The following is a 20,680-nucleotide window of genomic DNA, read 5'->3' on the forward strand; positions in this document are numbered from 1 at the left end:
GGAGTGTTCTTGGTCGGAAACGACACTCGCACTCGCGGTCTTCCCTCTGTGGACGTTGCAGACCTTCTTGCTCGACGCTCCGCCACGTCCAAAGAAAAAAATTCTTGACGTCAACTTGTCATTTGTTACGAAAGGAGTTCCTTCAATGGCGCTTGCATAGCCCTGCACAGGACCGTCGGCACGAAGCGCTGGCTCGAGCGGCACCAGAAGCTCGGGAATGAGCGACAATGGCTGCTTGGAGCGTGTGAATTGAACTAGGAGACTCACGTTGGCTGCCCGACAACTGAGAGTCTCACGCCAACAAACTGTGCTACAGCCGTACTGCAGCAACGCGACCGAACGCAGCTGGCCGATCACCCCGATAAAGTACGAATTCATCCGTACCTAACGATGCGCACTTAATCGGCACTTGCCATCGCCGACGCGATGGAGCTCGAGATCCATGTGCGCCGAGCGCGGAACCTGACGTTCGCCGCGTCCTCCGTTGACCCGGCGGCGCTGGAGCTGCGCATCCAATGCTCCGTCAACGGCGACCTCCGGAGCAGCGGCAGCGGCAAGCGGTCGTCGTCCAAGGGCTTTGACGGCTACGTCTGGCGCGGCGACGCCGGTGTGCTGCGGTGGCACCTCTCGCTCACCGACTTTCGCCGCCTCAAGAGCATGCGCCCAACGCTCAAAATCTACGTCTTTGGCATTGGCGCCCAGGTTCATACGCTCGGCTGGTTCTTCCTCGACTTACGGTACCTTAATAACGTTGTGGCAGAGGTATCATGGAGACTTGTATTGCTAGGACACCCGACACGGCGCTGCGCTGGGTCAAAATCCTCAACTCCAAGCACCACGGCGAAGTGTACGTCAAGAGCCAACTCGCCAAGGCGAGCGTGGCGCCTGCACCATCGACGCCGCAGGCCTTACCTGCCACCGCCGTGACCACCACCGAGCCCATGGCGACCGAGGCTCCCGAGTGCCTGGTGGTCGGACCAATCGAGACAGCGACCGACGTCTTCCTCCTCACCGTCACCTTGGTCAACGCACGCGAGATGACGGCCATGATCACGAAATTGCTTCAGAAATCGTCGCCGAATGAGATCGCCGCCATCAAGAGCGCGGGCTTCTGGCTCGCATACTCGCTCTTTGACGTCCTCGTACAAAGCGACGCGTTCACGTCGCTCGAGTCGGCCAGCTTTGGGCTTCTCCGCGGCGTCTTTCGGCTCCAGAGCTCGCTGGGATTCCTGCGCGAGCACACGCTGGCGACGCCCCTGCCTCTCTTCCTCTGCACGGTCGACCGCATCCTCGGGCGTGTCGAAATGCCGCTGCGCACGCTCGCCGAGCTCGACTTGCCCGCGCACGCCGAAGGCAGCTACCCGTTTGAGCCCTCCCACGCGACCAAAGGTAGAGCCAACTCTTGGCGCAGTCTTTGCTAAAACGGCGTAGGCACGCCATTGGGGGTCGTGGACGTCGCGCTGGATCTCGTGCTCGAAGCTCCGACCAGCGTAGAGCCAGAAGTCGCGGTCGCGGTCGAACCAACGCCGTTGCGGAGTGCTTTTTACGGCAACATCGACTACTTGGAGCTCCATCATCACCAGCATCTGGACACGGATGGCGGTATGCTGGAGCTCACGACATCCAGCTCGGACGAGAGCCTTCGCGCCCCGATGATCGTGGCGGAGCACCGAGATGCGGTGCTAATGTGGACGGACGGGCTCTCTTGGCTCTCGCCTACGGCCCGTGACGACGTGACCGTCACTGTCGGCGAGGTGCAAGTGCACGCGACCTTATTGCACGACGTGCACTCGGCCGTGCTTTACGAAGACGACGGTCGCGCTGTGGGTACCATCTTTTACAGCTACACCTCCGAAGTGCCACCGCCATCAACCCTCGAGCGCCCCGGGTCCCCACTCGTGCTCGTGCTCCAAATTCTCTCGATCAAAGCCACGAGTCACTGGGACACGACCAGTACCCCGGTGCACGTTGCGTTCGAACCTTCCCTCGTCGAGACCAAGAGCGGCCCTCGCTGTGCGTACTCCTTGCCTACAATCTCAATCTCAATCTCAAACGTAGTGTCGACATCTCGCATCTCACTTCGCGCAAAAGAAGACGTCGACGTCGAGGCGGCCAAGACGGTGTTTTGCCACGTGCAAGCATCGCAGCTCCAACGGCCGTGGCAGCTGCATCTCGAGACGACCGCCCACGAGAGCATCGCGGTCGCTACGCTCAGCCTCGCGTACCTCGGTATGCTCAAGCAGAGCCAGCGCTGCGACCTCTGTGGCGAGCTTCTTGCAGAAGATACCGACCACGCCCACGACGGCGCGCCACAAAGCGTCACAACCTTTACGTACTGCGAAGTCTACGTACCGGCCGTGCGCCCCGGCTCGGACACGGCCGCAGCCACCTTGCACGTTGTGGCCACACTGCAAGACAAGTACCCGATCGCGCCAGTGTACCCCCCGCCCCTTGCGAGCCCCCGCCCAGTGGTGACGCCCAGGCCTCTGCAAGCCAAGCCTGTCCAGCAGACCCATCACGACGACGCCATGGTCGCGACAGATGACGTATCGCCGACGACTCGAGTCGGGGTAGTAGCACCCGGACCAGCCTTGAGGACGCCAGTACGAGAGACTTCACGCCGCGTCTACTGATGACTCATCGAACGGTGTAGGATACAACAAACGCGACAATAGCATGCACATGTGCGGCAACGCTCGCCGCCGAGAAGCGCGTTCTCGCAGAAAAGCAGCGCGAGCTGCAGGCGACGCACCACCGACGCATGGAAGCGCTGGAAGCCGAGTGGGCAAGTCGCGAGAAAGACCGCGTCCAAACGGTCGTCTTGCTACCTTGATACGTTGAAACTCACGTCGCAGTAGGTGCGCGTCGCGCAGCACGAGTACATGGCTCTCGAGACCGAGCTGCGCAAGACATTGGCCGAGCTTGAGCAGCGCGAACGGCGCCTCGCGCACGCCGAAGAGTCGGCGCGGCTTCAGAGCGAGCTCCAAAAGCAAGAGACCGAGGCCAACGAGCGCCGGGTGAAGCGAGAGACGTCGGCGACGCTGCAGAGCATGGAGGCGCAGCTCGAGCGCCTTCACGTCGAATTGCGGGCGATGCAAGGTCGGGCCGAACGGGCCGAAGCGCGCGCCACCTCGCTGGAGCAAGACATGACGACGGTCCGCGCCGAGCTGCGCAAGAGCCCCGAGCATGCCCTTCGGCAAGAAGTCGTGCGCTGCGAAGCGACCATTGCGTCCCTCGTACGCACCGATGCGATAGTTTAACCTTGTCACGCGTATATATGGAGCGTAGGAGAAGCGGCTACGCGACATGGACCTCGAGAAAGCCAAAGCGGACGCGACACAAATGGAGCTCGTCGCGCAAGTCGAGCGACTCACGCTGCTCCTGCAGCGCGAGAAGCGCAAGCAAGAAGACGAGAAAGCGAGTGAAATCGACAAGCTCCGGCTCAAATACCGGGCGCGCGAGGAGCGGTTTGTCTTGGACGGCGACCGCGAAGAGCTCCGAGCCATCAAGAAGCAGCTCGATCTGCTCCGAGAGGTGAGCGGGCGCGATGTGCATCCCGAGGTCACGCGCCTTCAGCGGGAGAAGGACGACCTAATGCAGCGAGGCGGGTACGCCGCCGACAGCCCCGTCATCGTCGAGCTTGATCGCCGCATTTTGGCGGCTCGAAACACGGGTCTTCGACGACCGTAGCTAATAGCACATTTGTCAAAGGCTTTTTGTTTTCTTAGTGTCCCTAAATGTACTCGCCCATGCGTGGCTCCTAGTCTTGAGACTTGGGCAGTGGTAGCCCAAATGGTGACTCTGCGACGCAACAAGACGACGCGCGACCGCTTCGGGTGACCGATTTCAGAGAGCTTCCTCGGTCGAGCTGACTCCCACAGACGCAGAACTCCATCACAGCCAGACGGGGTCGCTGCAAGCAACTCAACTTCGTCAGCAACACGCGTGTGGCGGGATGTCGCCGGTGGACGCTCATCCCTGCAGTGTCAAGGCGCCATGTTGCGTGTCGAGGTGAGATGCGCCTGGCCAATAATGATGACGTGGCAGTTTTTGCGAGCTCGACACAAGAGCAAAGTCAGGTGCCGCGTCTCAGCAGTAGTCCGAGCACGGCACGGAGGACCCACGGATTCCTCTGTCAGTGTCGGCTGCAGTTGACAGTTGCTGCCTCCAACGGGATTCCAATCAAACGTTTGTATAAACACTTAACTACGGACACAGAGAACTTAGTCGCAACGCCTAGGGCGACGGCGCGGCAGTTGTAAGCGTGGCCGAGATCGCCACGATGTGGACACCGAGCATTGTCTCGTCGACGTCCGTACAGGAGGGCGCTTCGTCGTTGGTCGCATCCAAATTGATGGCGGGCACCATGACGCGGACGGGGCGCGTCGGCTGCGTCGGGCGGGGCATCGTTTTGCGTCTTGTGTCGTGTGAGGGAAATTGGCAACTGAACCGGAGCTGCCGCGCGCGTGTGTGACTCACACTGCAACGTCGGCAAGCCACGTCAACTGGCAACAGTAGGCGACACCCAGGAGCGACGCGGACTGACTCGCTGGCGACCGTCGAACAACTGCATCCCACTGGGCTCATTCAACTCGGATGCATAAATATACATACGTTCGGTGGCATATGCACGTTATATGGACCTCCTACGCGTTCTCTCGCATTTCGCGCTCGTATCTATCACCATCGCGTCAGCTCCATCGCACAAGCCAACTGGATCGTACCTCGATTTGTCCGTCTCTTGGGCTTCGTTCCACGGCTCCTTCTCCTCGTCCGTCATGGCGAGCCAGAGGTCCGTGAGCTTGGACATGAGCTCCACGATGCCCGTGCCCTCGGGCATTGACGCACGCACTTCGTTGCGCTTGGCGAGGCTGAAAAGAACGTACGCGCTCCGCGGCTTCTTCACGGGCTTCTTGTTCTCCGCGCCTGCATCAATCAGAAATCTATCATAATACAAAGAAGCTCGGCTACCTTTCTTGGCCTTTTTGCTGTTGGTCGGTGTCGACGCTTGCTTCATGGCCGTTGGCGACCACGGGCTCTTGGGCAAGCGTTTGGCGTCGCCCTGCTGCTCTTCGGACGTCAGCACCGACGCTGGCCGCTTCCTACATTGCGGAGCTTGAGAATCGATATTGTCGCTTGTTGTAGCAATGTACTTGGTCGGGAGGTAGCTCAAATAGTCCATGTGGATGTCCCAGGACGGCTGGCCTTCCTTGGCGTTGGCAATCTATGCCGAGTGAGTGCCTTTTTTACTACAGGACGCAAGAAAGACCGTACCGGCGTCGCAATGTGCTGAATCTGCTGCAAAATCGAACTCAGCTGGCACTTGACGTGCTTGGCGCAAAACTTGAGCGCGATCGTCGACGCTTCCTTGTCCGACGACGTGGCAATCATCTGCACAAGCTCTTCCACGAGGCTCTCGCTCATGTCGGTCGACGACGCCTTCTTTTCCACGGCCGCAGCCGGCGCCTTGCCCTCTTTCTTGGCGCGCTTCGCCTCACGCTGGGCCTGCATCTTCTTGGCTTCCTTCATGATCATCTCGTCCACGCGCGCTTGGTTCTACATCGATCACCATGGGCTTGTGCGCAAAACACTCTGGGCATGCAACGTACCCGGTTGAGGTCGGCCTTGGCCGCCGCGATACGCTCGGCGAGGTCTTTGCGTTGCAGCTGGAGCTCGGCCTTGAGCGCGCTATCGCGCTTTTCTTTCTGCTCAAAGTCCAAGTTGTCCTTTTCGCAAATGCGCATGAGCGCGTCGCAGCGACGCCCGAGCTCGGCCGAGCTGCGGCTCTTGAGGTAGTAGTCGAACGTGCACACGTCCGCTTGGTGGATCTCGCGCTTGATCTTGTCCCACGCGCCATACCCGTACGTGTTGACGAGGCACAGCAAGAGTCGGTCTTCCTCCTCCGTAAAGAGCTTCCCGCCCTTGCCTTGGTAGTTGATGACAAGGTCCTCGAGCGGGTTCTCGTAGCGCTTGACTTTGAGCGCAGTCTGCTCGGCGAGGCGCTCGATCTCAAGGAGCTTCGACTCGCCCTTCTCGATCGACTTGCGCAGCTTCTCCCAGTCGTTGAGCTCGGGGCCGCGGCGCCAAAACGTCTCGGCGTACCGCGTGACTTCGTCGAGCGGCTTGCTCATCTCGCGCGCGACCGCCGTGAGGTTGGCGCGGCCGTACCGCCCCAAGAGCTTGACAAAGAGGAAAAACTGGGGCTTGTTCCAGTCCGCAAACGCCTCCCGAAGCAGCGTCTCCTTCTCTTCTTGGAGCTCAGGCGACAAAAAGTTGGCTTCCTTGAGGTCATCTTGGGACGTCGCTTTGGCGGCCTCGTACGCAGCAACTTCGATTTCGTGGAGCTCGACGAGGCGGTGGCGCTGGAAAAACTGCCACTCGTCCATGCGCGGCAATCTACTCGGCACATGGAAACAAATTGAGCAAAACAGAAAGCATACCGAAGCGCCTTGGGGAGCTGCTTGAGCTTGGACGCCTTGACCTTGCTCGACACCTCGTCCGTCTTGAGCACCGTGCGGCGCTCGCGCTTGCCCATGCCGTCGGCCAGCGTCTTGGCAAACTCGAGGTCGGCGAGGCGCTTGAGTTCTTCGAGGCGCTCCTTCTCCTTCGAGTAGTCGACGCCGTCGACGACCTGCATGTTGCCGCCGTCGAGCTTAAAGTTGAGCAAGTCGCCCTTGTCATGCGCTTGCATCTTTTGGTTCATCTCTTCCGTGCGCGCTTCGCCGTTGGCCAAGATCGCGTCAATGTCGTCGTCCGTGATCTGCTGGTCGTCGTTTGCTCGAAACACTTCGTCGGCGCCAAACCGAATCATGTCGAGCATGTCTGATTTCGAGAGGTTCTTCTGCTTCTCCTGGAGCCGACCTTGCTGCACGACCATTGCATCGAGCTTGAGCTTTTGTTGCGCGCGCTCAATGATCTTTTCTTCGACCGAGTTGGACGTCACAAAACGATAGACGTGGACCTCCTTCTTTTGGCCAATGCGATGGGCACGGTCCTGCGCCTGCAGATCGGCCTGCGGGTTCCAGTCCGAGTCGTACAAAATGACAATGTCGGCCGTGTACAAGTTGATGCCGAGACCGCCCGCGCGCGTACTCAGCAAAAAGATAAACTTGGACGAGTTCGGACGGTTGTACGCGTCGATCGACGCTTCGCGCTCGTCGTACGACGTTTGGCCGTCAATGCGGCAGTACCTAACCCTCCCAGTTAGCACGACGCACGCAGACATACGTCGTACTCGTGCTGCCGCATGCGGCAATAGTCTTCCATGATGTCCAGCACGCGCGTCATTTGAGAAAAGATGAGCACCCGCGACCCGCGCTCCTTGAGACGACGCAGGAGCTTGTCCATGAGGATCATCTTGCCGCAGTTGTCGACGAGATGCTCGCCCATCGGCGGCAACGTCCGGTCTTCTTGGCCCTCGAACAGGTACGGGTGGCCGCAGCACTTGCGCAGTTGCCTACCCATTCCAGCATGAAGAGACATGCTACACTGTATAATCCTACATGACGATGTTTTGGAGCGCGCTCTTGGACGCGGTCGTGCCGCCCGTGAGCGTGTTCATGTCGCGCAAAAGCAGCGTCTTGTACAGCGCCTTTTGCATTGGCGTCATGCCCACAAAGAGCAGTGTTTCCTTCTTGGGTGGCAGACTCTTCTCGACGTCGGCTTTCAAGCGGCGGAGCATGAAGGGTCGCAGAATACGGTGCAGCTGCGTGATCATCTGCTTCTTGGCTTCTTCGTCCTCCGTGTCCAAGTTGAACCTATATGCGCACAAGCATTCGCGTCAACTCGTTGCTAGAATCGACGACGCACCATTCGTCAAACTGCTCGGACGAGCTAAAGACGTCGGGCAGCAAAAAGTTGAGCAGCGCCCAGAGCTCGTGGAGGTTGTTTTGGAGCGGTGTGCCCGTGAGCAAGAGGCGGTGCTCGGTTGCAAGCATCCGCACGACGGTCGAGAACTGCGACGACTCGTTCTTGATGCGATGCGCTTCGTCAATGATGAGGTACCGCCACGCAAACTTGCACAGCGTCGTCTTGGCCTTCAAGCACATTTCAAATGTCGTGACGCACACGTCAAAGCGCCGGTCGTCGTTGGACGTGCCAGGGCAGAGCACGTCGTCGATCATGCGCTGGCGCTCGTCCTTGTCGCCGTGAAACTTGACCGCACGGAGCGACGGGCACCAGCGCGCAAACTCGGCGAGCCAGTTGCTTAGCGTCGACTTGGGCACAAGCACAATGTGGGGGCCCGAGATGTTCTGGAACTCCTTAAAGTACCCCAGCACCGAGATCGTCTGGAGCGTCTTCCCGAGACCCATCTCGTCGGCAAGGATACCGTTGATGCCTTGGTTGGCCAGGTTGACCATCCAGCTGAGCCCTTCGAGCTGGTACTGCCGCATCGTGCCAAACTTGATGACGCTCGGCTGCACGGTGAGGCGGACGGTATCGTGCTTGTCGTGGAGAAGCTCGTCGTCCTCTTCCCGCTCGGATTTTTTGGCCTTCTTGGACGTCGTTGCCTTCTTCGGCTCCGTCACGCCAAAGTGCTTGAAGATATCGCTCTGGGAGAGGAGGTACTGGAGCCGCGCCGAGGCCGACCCAGCCTTCTTCGCTGCGAGTTCGTCTTTTTGGCGCTGCTCTTCCGCGCGGAGCGCGTCCCGTTCACTACGGGCTTGGCTCACGAGCTCCTGTCGCGCGCGCTTCGACTCGACTTGCTCGTCCGTGAGCGGTTTGGCCGGGCGCTTCTTCTCGCGCGCGATCTCTGCTGCGGTCGGTTTGCGTTCGCGCTTGCCGTCAATGCGGTCGCGCTCTTCGCGCTTCCGCGCCCGCTCTTCCTCCACCTGACGATCGCGCGCCAAGCACTCTTCTTCGTAGCGAAGACGGTCCGCACGCGCTGCGTCCAAGTACGGTTCGCGTTCTTCCGGCGTCAGGTTGGCCCAGCGCGCGCTGACTTCGCGCTGGACAACGCCGACGTCGACACCGGCCCCGTCGACCTGGGCCTCAATGGACGCGTCGTCACCGGCGCTACCGACCTCGTTGAGCTCGGAGCGGATCGAGCTCATGGCATGCTTCTGGAAGTGGGCGTACGCGCTCTTGGGCTTGACCAGCGGCGCGGTCGTCGTCTCGTCCGTCGCCATCCTCCTGTGTCCTGCCGCGGAATTGGAACCCTAAAATCCACCCGACTGCCCCGTTTTGGAATCCTGCGAGAATGAATATTCGTTTCCAGAACCCCGCCAAATTATGGGCGCGCGTTTCATTGGCTCATACTAATATCTTTTTATCCAATCGAACGCGTTGCCGGATACGCGTATCCGGTTTCCCTCGGCGTGTTGACACGACGTGGGGACAAAGATCTTGGTCGACGTATCGTCCATGCAGCACGTCGTGGGCCTGCTCCGGGACCACGCCCGGCGCCATGGCCTCCTGAGCAAGCTGCCCATGCTTCGACTCGCGCCAGCGCCGATCGAGGGCTGCGCTGGGCAGCAAAGCTCGCCGCTGTCGCGGGCCGCGGCCGCCGCCGTCCTCCTAGGCTTTGTGCACGAGTACAGCACGGCGTCGATGGAGGCGACGCACGCGACGATTCCGCTGTCGCTCGAGCGGCGTACGACGCGCGCTGGTGGCCATTTGGTCCAGCTCCGGAAGCGCAACACGACATCGGATCTAGATTTGCTCATTAGCTCGGCCGAGGTCCGCGGCGACCGGGCGACGATGGAGGACGCGGTCTTTATCTCGCCCAACAACCGGTTCGCCGCCATCTTTGACGGGCATGGCGGCGCCGAAGTCGCCCAGTACCTCAAGGACCGATTGTACGCGGTCATTGCCGAGAAGCTGCAGGTCGGCGACGGCCACACGATCGATGCCATCGAGCGCATTCTGCGCGACTCGTTTGCGCAGCTCGACAAGGAAATCATCTACACGTACGCCGCGCTACCAACGACCCTATGTACTACTAGTATCTGCGTAGGAAGGAGTGGCAATACCAAGGCTCGACCGCGACCGCCGTCTTCCTCATGGACGATCTCATTTGGTCCATGAACGTTGGCGATTGCCGTGCTGTGCTCTGTCGCAACGGCAAGGCGCTTCCTCTCACGCGCGACCACAAACCGAACGACCCGATCGAGCAGGCGCGCGTCGAGCGCATGGGCGGCCGCGTCGCGTGGCACGGCTTGCGCGACGCCCGCGGGCAGCCCGTGCCCGACATGGGTGCCTACCGCATCAACTCCAACCTGGCGGTCGCCCGGGCTTTTGGCGACCGCGACCAGCGCCCGTGCGTCTCGATGCTTTTGTGTATGTCTCTCCTTACATATTGGTATGGCTAGGTATGTCACGGCCGAGATGGAGCTCAAGTGCTTTCGGCGGGACCCTGGTGACAAATTTGTCATTGTCGCCTCGGACGGTCTCTGGGACGTCTTTACGAGCGCCGAGGTACATGATTTTAGGAAATATGAATAGTATATGGACAAGGGCGCGTAGGTGGTGACCTTTGTGCTGGACGTCCTCGCAGGCGAAGTCGGCGGCCGCGAGTCGTGGCGCAGCGGCAGCCACGCCGAGACGAGCATCGAGCTCTTTGAGTGGAAGCAAAAGTACCAGAACGACACGAGCATGATCCAAGCGTCGCGCGCGCGGCGCAAGGCGCAGATGGCCACGTATTTAATCCAAGAGGCCCTGTACCGCGGGACAGCCGACAACGTGTCGGTCGCTGTCATTTGGCTCGATCGGCCGACGCCGATGAAGCCGTACTGATCGAACGAGCGGCTCCAGCGCCACGAGCACTGGAGAACGAGTTAATCAGTACATCTCTGTAAAAGACAGTGTTCTGGCGTCCATCACTGTGGTGTGTACGTGCTGGAGCGAATCGAACCGCTGACAACTGTCCGAGCTGGAACCGGAATACGAGTCCGAGGTGTTGGCGTCGAACAATGCAAACTGAGAGCTACTACACGAGCTGCTAGCACTTCTGCGGCGTCCGGTTCTGCTCGATGACTACGGTAGCCATCTCGTGTCGCCATGGCTGCGACCAAGAAGAGCCCCCGGTAGAACGAGTACTCGTGACGACTGCCGGTGCTAGGTCTTGGCACTTAGCCACAGACTAAACCTACTCTGAACTAAACTTTGCGCGTGCAGAATTCATGTTGTGCCTTTGTCCATGGGCAAGATCTCGTCGGCGTGCAAACGGAGTATCTTACGAACCATCCGATTACGTCATGCACCATCGGCTTGCATAAACACGGTGTTGCACTGCCGCAAGTGCATGGCCGTGGCTTCCACCAAAGCACGGGACGCGCGCAGCGCCATCGAGCTCGCAGTGCATGGCGATACACTGATGGAGCTAGTATCTTGTGCAGAAGGCCCACGGGCCGTGTATAGGGCCATCTCTTCGCGGGTCGTTTGCAACAAGCCGTCTTAGCACCAGCTGGCGTGCAGTCGCCACGCCCCTTTGCATCCACTGAAAGGCATCCTCGAAATCCTCGGCCTAAATAGGACTTTCCCGCGCTGCGCAATTCGGATGCTCTAAACACACGCCACTTTTCCGTCCACAACGTTGCCGATTGTATCGCGCATTGTGCGGATGCAGTTGCTTGATGACGCAAGGGTGCTATACGGCCGTCAGCTAGATAAACGACGTACCCGACGACATTCCATACATATAGACATTGACTCGTTACCGGTCTGGACGTATACCCCCTTGCATGTGATACGAGCCGACTATGTCCCTTCACGGGAGGCCCTCGGAAGCCCTGAAATCGCACCGGCTTTCGCATCACTTTGTCCCAAGCTCAACAAATCGATATCTGCTACATTCATTCAGCTTGCATGGTGGCGCGCTCGAACGCAGGTTGCTGCAAGTTGGGTGTTTCTACCTGCCTGGAATTCACTTGAGCCCTGAAGAGTCCTGTTTTGTCCTAAATGAAGTAGGGGTAGGTATATCTCCATGGACCAATGGCCTTGGCGTATTTCGAAAACGTGGATCCAATTATGGCCAATCCGTGGACACCAAATGGCACTTGTGCGTCTACTCAACAGGCTCGGAGATCGCCATGGTCATGGTCGTCACTTTTCCATTTGCAATGAACAGCGCCAACCAGAAGACCGCCTTGGTGGCTGCCGGCGTCGTCACCGGCGTCGCCGTGAGCTCGTTCCTCTTCCGCAAGGCCATGTACCCGGTCATGGTCCGCCGCGCCGAGACGTTCATTTTGGACATGCTCAAGGAAGCTGACATCCTCGTGGGCCGCGACATTGCGGTGCACAACCCCGAGATCTTCCTCGAGTGGTCGCGCCAGGGCATGCTCGCGATCGGCGAGTCGTACATGGCCAAGCAGTGGGAGTCGCTCATTCCGCTCGACCAGCTCCTCACCAAGCTGCTCTTGCTGCCGTCCGACTCGAAGCGCAAGCTCTTCAAGTCGTGGGACGCCAAGCTCGTCGCGCTCGGTGGCCGCCTCTTCAACTACCAGTCGCCGTCGCGCGCTGGTATCGTCGGTGCCCACCACTACGACATTGGCAACGACTTTTACAAGCTCTGGCTCGACCCGTGGATGCAATATTCGTGCGCGTACTTCAAGGACCTTCCGGACACGGACCTCGACCAAGCCCAGGAGAACAAGCTGCATTTGATCGCGAAGAAGCTCAAGATGGAGCCGGGCATGACCGTGCTCGAAATTGGCTGCGGCTGGGGCGGCCTCGGCATCTTCTTCGCCAAGCACTATGGCGTGCACGTGACCGGCATCACGATCTCCAACGAGCAGCTCAAGGGCGCGCGCCTCCAGGCCGAGAAGGAGGGCGTGAGCCACCTCACGCAGTACACGTACTGCGACTACCGCAAGATGACGGGGCAGTTTGACCGCGTCGTCTCGATCGCGATGCTCGAAGCCGTCGGCTACATGAACATGGACGAGTACTACACGGTCATCAACCGGTGCCTCAAGAAGGGCGGTCTCTCGCTCGTGCACTCGATCACGTCCAACCGGTCGACCAAGACTGCGCACCAGCTCTGGATCCTCAAGTACATCTTCCCCAACGGCTTCATCCCGAGCGTCAAGCAAATGTGCGAGTTTGCCGAGAAGAAGCTCGTCGTCGAGGACGTCCACAACATTGGCCCGGACTACGACAAGACGCTCATGGTCTGGAACACGCGTTTCCAGGAGCACCTCAAGGCCGGCAACATCGACAAGAGCGACGTCTTTGTGCGCATGTGGGAGTTCTACCTCCAGTACTGCGCCGCCGGCTTCCGCGCGCGCACGATCCAGCTCCACCAGGTCGTGTACTCCAAGCACCGCGCCGGCCGCTACGACGCCGTCAGATAAATTCTTATTCTCGCGGTCGTGTATTAGTCTATAGAAATTCCAGTGCGTCGTTTGCGTGCTCTGCTCCTTCTTGCGTTCCACCGTAGTAGGATAATGCGTACAGACCTCGTACACATCGCTGCGACGACCGAGGAAGATCGAGCGGACGAGGTTGAGCGAGCTGGCTTGGCTCGCACGAACAAGTGATATGTAGTGGCTGGCGCTGACGTTTGTTGACAACCTGGACTGGCTGGCTCCCAGAAGGAAGCCTTGCGGAGTGTAATAGCGTAGGTATCGCTGCAGCGCCACGAGCGAAGGGTTCTTGCATACAGGCGCGGTTACAACCAACGAGTACTGTCAGCCTGCACGTTGACTCGCTAACTTGGACACGCCGGCACCCGTCTCCCTCGCACGTTCGTCGACCTTGCGCATCGATAAGGCGGCTTCACCTCGGTTCGGTCGTACAATGCACATCGCGTCATCACCAAGTCGCAGTGTGACGACGCCCGAGGCCACGGCGGTGGCATGTGCCAAGGCGAGAGACAGGCGGACCTTCTCGCCGCAGAGCGTTTCCGCCATCAACGAAGGCAGCAGCTTGCCCAGGCTGGTCACAGCGCTCGCTCAAGCGGGCATACTCAAGCCAAGTGCAAACACATTTGGCGATGGTTACACACGGCGCGCGCCTGTCCAAAGTTGCACTTTTAGCGCCGAAACCCCTTTCTTAGCTTACAAAGTACAAAGGTCCATTCGATTGACCAATCCAATGCGGCGAATACAAATCGAAGGACTTTTCTAAGGCAATCGAACGCCGCATCCGGATGCGAGAGCGCACACGACCGGATCGAGAGAGGTGGTCAGCGCCAAGAGCGACGGCTGCGTTTCTGCCTACGGAAGAGATGGATGCTTTGCTGCGCCACCAGATAGCTGCTCGTTTGGCCCAATCTAACTGCTCCAGTGCAACTGGTACACCTCCATCGACGTCTTCGTCAACATCCGCGTCTTCCGCCGCCTCGACGATGCACAACCCGCACATCCTCGCGGGCATCGCGACGACGCCGGCGTCCATGTTTCCCATTGTCGAGAAGAAGTTCAAGATACAAGTCAACGACGAGATGGAGCGCAAGCTCTGCCTCATCGGGCAGTCGCGCGCGCTCGGCCTCTTGTCCGACTTCCACCTCGTGCCACTGCGCGAGTCGAACGGCGTCGCGCTCTACGAGATCGCCGACGACCAGCAGCTCTACACGATGAAGGGCAGCGTGCTCATCCCGTCGTCGTCCGTCGCCGACGTCATGGCCTTCCTCGCCGTGCCCACGACCGATCGATTTCGGTATGTGTTTGGCGAGCTCTTTGGCACGCTCTTCCTCGAAGGCACGGTGCTCCACGCCGCTGACGCGACTAAAATGGCGCCGGACGAGAGCCTTAGCATCAACTGGATGGCGCTTCAGAACGCCAAGCACACGCTTGCGCACCGCGACTATGTCTTTCTCAAGTACGGCACGCGGCTTGAGAACGCGCCGCGGCCATCGCCGAACGGCAAGAAGCGCGGCGTCTTTACGCACCCGAGCGAAGAGCGCGTCGGTGTGCAGATCTGGGAGTCGCTCGAGCTCGACTCGTGCCCGCCGTTGCCCGACTCGTTGCACGTCCAGCGGCACAAGTTTCGTCGGTCCGGCTTTGTGATTGCACGCGATCTGACCCGGAACGCGGTCCGCGTCTCGATCTTCCTCTCCGAGCTCCATGGCTCGTCCGACGTCTCGCATTTGACGCAGATCTGGCTCAGCAACATGCTCGTGTGTCTCTCGCGCTTCTCGCATGTCCTGGTCTCGCACCACCTCTCCCTCATGGAGCTCAAGACGTCGTTTCCGGCCGACGACGCGGTCTGCGAGAGCTGCGCCAAGACGCGACCCAAGCCGCGGCTCTGGTGCTGCGTCTGCGCCAAGCCATTTTGCCCCAAGTGCGTCGACACGCGATCGGTGCGACAAAAGAATGCGACAATCGACGTCCGCGTCTGCAACCGGTGTGCGACGTTAGCGATGCGGGCGCCGGCCAAGCCACCCAGTCTGGCGCCGCCACCCATCGAGCCCGAGCCCGAAGAAGAGAAGAAGCGACATGCACCTCGGCGCATTCGGTGTAGCCCCGACGACGTCGAGCGCTGGCGCACGCTCGGCCGGTCCGTCGCGTCCGAGCTCGTGACGTACACGTCTCTCGACACCGAGTACATTGGCGCAAGTAGCCACCACCCCGACGTGCTCTTTTACGAGGCGCGGCCGCCGCACGAAGCCATTCGACGGGCGACCGTGACGCTGCCCGGCACGCCGCTGCACGCGGTGCTCAACCGCCTCGCGTTTCTCGAGACGGACCACCTCCGCCACATCTTGTTGCATCTCTTTGGTGAGCTCTTCACGGCCGGCGCACTCCTCTACTCGTCGCCGAGCGAAGGCAACGAGCGCGTCGAGGTCGTCGAGATCGAGGGCAAGACAATCGGTCGGTCGCGGCTGCTGCAATACATCAACCTCTTGCCCGACGGATTGGGCGTCGTTGTCTGGGAGAGCCTCTCGGACGACAAGCTCTGGCACCAGTGCGGCTTTGTGATCGAGCCCATCCGCGGCACGCGCGTGTCGTTCTTTGTCGGAAGCTTGAAGCTGCATAAAGTGCTCGAGAGCTTACGCTTGCACAAACTCCTCTCGGTGCTGCCGTTTGGCGACAAATGCGACCTCTGCCGACAGCGCAACCCGCCGTCGCCGCCATCGAGCCCCGAGCTCGCAGTGCTTCATGAAGAGAGTGAGGTCGTACCGCCGCCGCCGCCGCTACCGGACCCGCTCCCGCTCAACGCCGTCTTGGCCAAGAACCTGCAGTCGCTCGGGCATATGCGCGCCGACGATCTCCTCGCCGCTGTCGCAGAGCCCATGCCGTTTGTGAAAGAGACGCGGGGTGTTGCGCTCTTTGCCCAGACAACGTCCGAGCTTTTGATTGTCAAGGCCGTCGTTCTCGTGCCCTTTCTCAACATTCCCGACGTCCTCGATGTGCTTGCGATGGAGACGACGCAGGCCTTTGAGCTCACATTACGGCACCTCTGGGGCCCACTCCTCGTCGAGGGCGAGGTGCTCTACGCGAGCAAGAACGAGAGCACGCTCCAAGTGCACGCGATGGTGCTCGAGAACGACCTCGAGTACCTCTTCATTCAGTGCGCCAAGAGCAATGACGACGAAACGCGGACCGCGGTTGTGTGGGAGTCGATCGAACTCGACGACTACCCGCTCGTAGCGCCGCGCCGCCGCCATCGGCTTCACCACTGCGGCTACGTCGTGGAAGAAGCTCTCCAAGGCGAGAACCCCGCGGTCCAGATCTCGTGGGTCATGTCGCAGCCGCTCTTGCACGAAGACGACGACAAGGACGAGGTTCTCGAGCACGGCCTTCCCGTCGACTGGCTGCCCGTGCTCGCCAAGGCCACGGAGCGCGCGTGGACGGACGCGGTCATCGACCACCGACTCACGCAGGCCGCGCCGGTGGCCGTGGCGCCCGTCGACCCGATGGCCACGTCCTGTGCGTCGTGCCGGCAAACGTTTGGGCGCACGCTGACCAACCGCCAGTTTTGCGTTGTCTGTGGCGATGCTGTCTGTCTCGGGTGCAGCTCGACGCGCCAGCTCTTTGCAGGGCCGTGCTCGGTCTGCAACGGGTGCCTCCACATGCACACGACGCAGCTGCTTCGGCGGTCGAGCTTGCCCACGTCGGCGCCCGCGTCGCCAGTGCCGGTGCCGCGCCGGCCGCCGCCGCAGCACTCCATGTCGTCGTCGTCCTCGAGCGCCTTATCTCGGACCAACTCGGCGCATGAAAACGGCAAGTCGATGTCGCGCACCAACTCGGCGCACGAGAACCGACAGCCGCGGCAACTGCAGTTGTCGCCGGACCGCCTCCAAGCGCTGGAGAAGCTCGGGCGGCAAGTCGCGTCTGAGCTTTGCTCCGACATGAACGCCGTGCCGCTCAAAGATGCGGCCAACGGCGTCCAGCTCTTTGAAGTCGACGACGGGTCTGTGTACACGATGAAGGCGACGATCACGCTCCCCAAGGTGCAGTCGCATGACCTCCTCGCAATGCTCTCGATGCCGACGACCAAGCATTTGCATTATGTGTTTGACGAGCTCTTCCAGCACCTCTTTGTCGACGGCAAGGTGCTCTTCAACAACGCCAAGACGAGCGCTACCAGCAGCAACCTCTCGGTGTTGTGGATCCTCTTTCAGAGCGCGCGCGCCCACTTGCCGCAGCGCGAATACGTTCTGTTGCAAGCTCAGCACACGTTCGGGTCGACCGCCGTGAGCGTCTGGGAGAGCATTGACGTCGACGTGGACGGCCTCGTGCGCAAGTCGGTCGCGCCGCCGCCGCCGCTTGGGTCGCTCGTGCCCGACGTCCCGTTCAACGCTGTCCGGCTCAACTTGCATCGGTCGGGCTTTGTGCTGCAAGACATCCACGGTGGCACGCCAGCGTGTCGCATCTCGTTCTTCCTTTCCGAGAACCACCACCAGCGGCCCCAAGTGTCGTCGACGACCAAGTACTGGCTCACGACGATGGTGTCGATGATCTCGGATCTGCACACGGTGTTCGCGGGCTACCAGCTCTCACACCTCCCGCTCGTCGACGCGTCCGAGCCGCCGCCGGCCAAGTGCCCGCACTGCTACAAGGCGTTTTCGCTGGTGCGCGTCAAGCACGCGTGTCGCATCTGCGGCACGTTCATCTGCAACAAGTGCTGCGAGTCCAAGCGGCTCATCTTTGTGAAGGACCCGATCCGCGTCTGCCACCGCTGCATCCAGGGGGCGGTCAACACGGGGCCGCTCAAAGCCACGGTGATCCGCGACCTCATGGGGTCGCCGAGCACCGAGAGCTCGAAGTTGACGAGCCAGCTGTCGTTGTCGATGACCAACTCGGGCACCGGGGCGCCGCGCCGAACCGACGACGCGCCCATGGTGTACAAGCGGCCGTCGCGCGTGCACATCTCGTCCGAGTTTGCCGCCGGGCTCCGAGCGCGGGGGCAAGAGCTGGTCGCGCATCTGCTCTCGGACCGGCCGACCTTGACGCCGGTGAAGGAGCTCAACGGCGTCCAGCTCTACGAAGCCGAAGAGAAGGGCGTGTACAGCGTCAAAGGCACGCTGATTTTACCGAATTACGCCGTTGCTGACGTCTTGACGCTCCTCGAGATGCCCGTGACCGACTGCTTCGTGACGACGATGGAGGACATCTTTGGCAGCATCTTTTACAACGGGTCGGTGCTCTACGGCGACACGCGCAGCCAAGACAGCCTCAGCATCAACTGGATGGAGCTCCGGAACGCCAAGCCACATCTGCCGCACCGCGACTTTGTCTTCTTCAAGTACGGGACGGTCTGGGACCGCGCCGTGTGCCCCACCGACGTCGAGCGCACGGTCGGCGTCTCGATCTGGGAGAGCTTGGATCTACCGGAAGCGTGCCCGCCGGCGCCGCTGGCCTCCAATACCGTTCGCGTCGCCTTGCGCCAGTGCGGGTTCCTCGTCGAAGAGCTCGTGTCGCGCCAGAACCTCCGGCTTACGTTTGTGCTGCATGAAAACATCTCGGGCCGGAAGGCCGTCTCGACCAACACGCGGCTCTGGATGCACAAGGTGGTCTCGGCGATCGGCGACGTCAACACGGCGATCCTCTCGCGGTACCTCGCCGAGTGCAACCTCCTCACGCACTTTTCCAAGGCCGGGCCGCTCTGCGTCATCTGCGCCAAGTCGTTTTCGATTTTGCGCCGGAAGGCCAACTGCTGCGTCTGCGGCGACGAGTGCTGCCACAAGTGCTCCGAGATCAAGAAGATTCGGTCCGGCAAGACGCTGCGGGAAGTGCGCGTGTGCATCCTGTGCTTAGCGCCGGCCAAGGTGTCGCTCCAGCGCATTGTCCCGTCTGCGACCGCGCCGACCGACTGCATCGTGATCCGATAAGCTTTCAAATCCACCATCCCATCTTGGTACTACGTCGTCAATTGTTTGTCCAGCAACGCAGCCATAGGGACATTGTATCAATGGCGTGTGCTCGTTCATTGCGCCGCGCTACATGTTTGGAACGTCACGGGGAAGTGCAAGATTGGGGTCTGTATTTCGGCGGACATTGAATGCCTGCGTGACGAGCTGGACGACCGATGAGGCGGTGGACGGAGCGTCTTGTGGCGACCGGGAGCGCTAGGCGACGGCCTCAGAGTCGATGATGTACAATGGAAGACGCGTTCGCGGCCTACGCGCCATGCCACACGTCGTGGTTGTAGAGGTCCGCTTGCGGGGCCGGGACGTCGTCGTCACCCCACGCAGCCTCGAGGGGGGCGTTGACGGGCGCAAGTGAAGCAGCCGCATCCGCAGCGGGCTCGGCAACCATCGGCGTGTGCAAGATGCACGTGATGGCTCCGTCGCAGCCGCAAGACGTCTGGTCGCTCATGTCGTTCGTTGCGATCGAAACGCGCAATGACCTCTGACGGCCGTGCGTGCCCCATGAGTTTTTTTCAAGAGTTACGACTTTCGAGCATATAATAAATAATATATGCTCGAAAGTCGTAACTCTTGAAAAAAACTCATGGGTTAAACTCTTGAAAAAAACTCCCAACAGAGAGCGCGTGGCTGTTCGCTGACGACATGTGGGCAGTCGATACCTTGATATACATATAGTGATTGTTGATGTGTTGTTGAAATGAGCTCTAGTGTTGTTGAAATGAGCTCTAGTATTACAACTGTACATGCAATATGCAATTTGAGGCAATGAAGACGGGGGAATCCCCAACGCATCGAAGAGGCATGGCCAGTGCGTCAAGCGAGGAGTGTCAGAACATCTCCATCACTCCGGCTTTCCCATTTCCAATCTCAGATTTGGCGCGATGCGGTTGGGCGGATTGCCATCTTCCCCAGCTGAGCAGTACGGATAAGCGATTCCGGATAAACGTCATTCCCAAATTTCCTTTCTAATAAGCAGGCCAGGGCGTGGGCACCTTGACGACGACGAGAGCTGAGTGTTAACACTTCTTACCGCCCGCCGAGCGCCAACACGGCGAGGAAGCTACCGGTCGCTCCTTCGCCCAATGCGTGGACCCAACTCTCGAGCAACACTGCGGGCTGTGGCCTCCAGCTCGTTCCTCGCCCATTGTGCGCTGCCTTTGCTCGTGGCGCCTTGTGGCGCGTTGCTTTGGACAAGGTCGATTTTCTCGATTTTCCTTATGGCCCTTTGTCTTTCTATCTGGAGGAGTGAATAATCCATCTACACCTTACTCGTAACACGCTGAAATAAAGATGCACACAACTCTTATTTATCCACAACACCACTCACTAACTACATGGAAATGCCAAGGTTGCTGTCCTCACCGTACGGACTGAACGAGCTCTTGGAAAAGTGCAGCGACCGGCACGACGAGTGGAACGAGAACA

General features: G+C 60.2%; 6 protein-coding genes across 6 annotated transcripts; 4 read left to right on the forward strand and 2 right to left on the reverse strand.

Moving 5' to 3' along the window:
- The first annotated feature begins 377 nt into the window (after window positions 1–377).
- On the forward strand, window positions 378–3,756 carry SDRG_15990 (hypothetical protein). The gene is made up of 7 exons (XM_008622179.1): window positions 378–737; window positions 788–1,389; window positions 1,432–2,013; window positions 2,059–2,603; window positions 2,654–2,815; window positions 2,859–3,236; window positions 3,289–3,756. The coding sequence occupies exons 1-7, from the start codon at window positions 427–429 to the stop codon at window positions 3,688–3,690; spliced, it is 2,982 nt and encodes a 993-aa protein (XP_008620401.1). The 5' UTR covers window positions 378–426; the 3' UTR covers window positions 3,691–3,756.
- An 836-nt stretch (window positions 3,757–4,592) lies between these two features.
- SDRG_15991 (hypothetical protein) lies at window positions 4,593–9,192 on the reverse strand. The gene is made up of 10 exons (XM_008622180.1): window positions 7,810–9,192; window positions 7,503–7,757; window positions 7,235–7,456; window positions 6,441–7,190; window positions 5,610–6,396; window positions 5,275–5,556; window positions 5,154–5,224; window positions 4,972–5,102; window positions 4,725–4,926; window positions 4,593–4,677 (listed from the first exon to the last, which is right to left on the reverse strand). The coding sequence occupies exons 1-10, from the start codon at window positions 9,126–9,128 to the stop codon at window positions 4,647–4,649; spliced, it is 4,050 nt and encodes a 1,349-aa protein (XP_008620402.1). The 5' UTR covers window positions 9,129–9,192; the 3' UTR covers window positions 4,593–4,646.
- A 91-nt stretch (window positions 9,193–9,283) lies between these two features.
- On the forward strand, window positions 9,284–10,817 carry SDRG_15992 (hypothetical protein). Its single transcript, XM_008622181.1, has 4 exons — window positions 9,284–9,908; window positions 9,956–10,258; window positions 10,311–10,416; window positions 10,465–10,817. Exons 1-4 carry the CDS (start codon window positions 9,364–9,366, stop codon window positions 10,732–10,734), a joined length of 1,224 nt encoding a protein of 407 aa, XP_008620403.1. The 5' UTR covers window positions 9,284–9,363; the 3' UTR covers window positions 10,735–10,817.
- A 1,199-nt stretch (window positions 10,818–12,016) lies between these two features.
- Window positions 12,017–13,392, forward strand: SDRG_15993 (hypothetical protein). Its single transcript, XM_008622182.1, has one exon. It carries the CDS (start codon window positions 12,030–12,032, stop codon window positions 13,290–13,292), a length of 1,263 nt encoding a protein of 420 aa, XP_008620404.1. The 5' UTR covers window positions 12,017–12,029; the 3' UTR covers window positions 13,293–13,392.
- A 721-nt stretch (window positions 13,393–14,113) lies between these two features.
- On the forward strand, window positions 14,114–19,257 carry SDRG_15994 (hypothetical protein). The gene has a single exon (XM_008622183.1). The coding sequence runs from the start codon at window positions 14,168–14,170 to the stop codon at window positions 19,214–19,216; it is 5,049 nt and encodes a 1,682-aa protein (XP_008620405.1). The 5' UTR covers window positions 14,114–14,167; the 3' UTR covers window positions 19,217–19,257.
- A 248-nt stretch (window positions 19,258–19,505) lies between these two features.
- Window positions 19,506–19,758, reverse strand: SDRG_15995 (hypothetical protein; the record flags this gene model as incomplete). The annotated part of the gene is made up of 2 exons (XM_008622184.1): window positions 19,506–19,691; window positions 19,735–19,758. The coding sequence occupies 2 exons, from the start codon at window positions 19,756–19,758 to the stop codon at window positions 19,506–19,508; spliced, it is 210 nt and encodes a 69-aa protein (XP_008620406.1).
- Window positions 19,759–20,680: the final 922 nt, after the last annotated feature.

Source organism: Saprolegnia diclina (genome assembly GCF_000281045.1).
Source record: "Saprolegnia diclina VS20 unplaced genomic scaffold supercont1.108, whole genome shotgun sequence".
Lineage (NCBI taxonomy): Eukaryota > Oomycota > Saprolegniomycetes > Saprolegniales > Saprolegniaceae > Saprolegnia > Saprolegnia diclina.

Bases quoted from the DNA above. Each gene is read 5' to 3' on its own strand.
- SDRG_15994 (XM_008622183.1), top strand. From the start codon at position 14,168: ATGGATGCTTTGCTGCGCCACCAGATAGCTGCTCGTTTGGCCCAATCT.
- SDRG_15992 (XM_008622181.1), top strand. From the start codon at position 9,364: ATGCAGCACGTCGTGGGCCTGCTCCGGGACCACGCCCGGCGCCATGGC. The intron at 10,259-10,310 runs GTGCGTCTCGAT...TGGTATGGCTAG, and splicing joins GGCGACCGCGACCAGCGCCC to GTATGTCACGGCCGAGATGG. The intron at 10,417-10,464 runs GTACATGATTTT...AAGGGCGCGTAG, and splicing joins ACGTCTTTACGAGCGCCGAG to GTGGTGACCTTTGTGCTGGA.
- SDRG_15993 (XM_008622182.1), top strand. From the start codon at position 12,030: ATGGTCATGGTCGTCACTTTTCCATTTGCAATGAACAGCGCCAACCAG.
- SDRG_15991 (XM_008622180.1), bottom strand. From the start codon at position 9,128: ATGGCGACGGACGAGACGACGACCGCGCCGCTGGTCAAGCCCAAGAGC. The intron at 4,927-4,971 runs GTAGCCGAGCTT...TGATTGATGCAG, and splicing joins CAGCAAAAAGGCCAAGAAAG to GCGCGGAGAACAAGAAGCCC. The intron at 4,678-4,724 runs GTACGATCCAGT...CGATGGTGATAG, and splicing joins CAAGAGACGGACAAATCGAG to ATACGAGCGCGAAATGCGAG.
- SDRG_15990 (XM_008622179.1), top strand. From the start codon at position 427: ATGGAGCTCGAGATCCATGTGCGCCGAGCGCGGAACCTGACGTTCGCC. The intron at 2,604-2,653 runs GTACGAGAGACT...CGAACGGTGTAG, and splicing joins GACCAGCCTTGAGGACGCCA to GATACAACAAACGCGACAAT. The intron at 3,237-3,288 runs GTACGCACCGAT...TATGGAGCGTAG, and splicing joins AAGCGACCATTGCGTCCCTC to GAGAAGCGGCTACGCGACAT.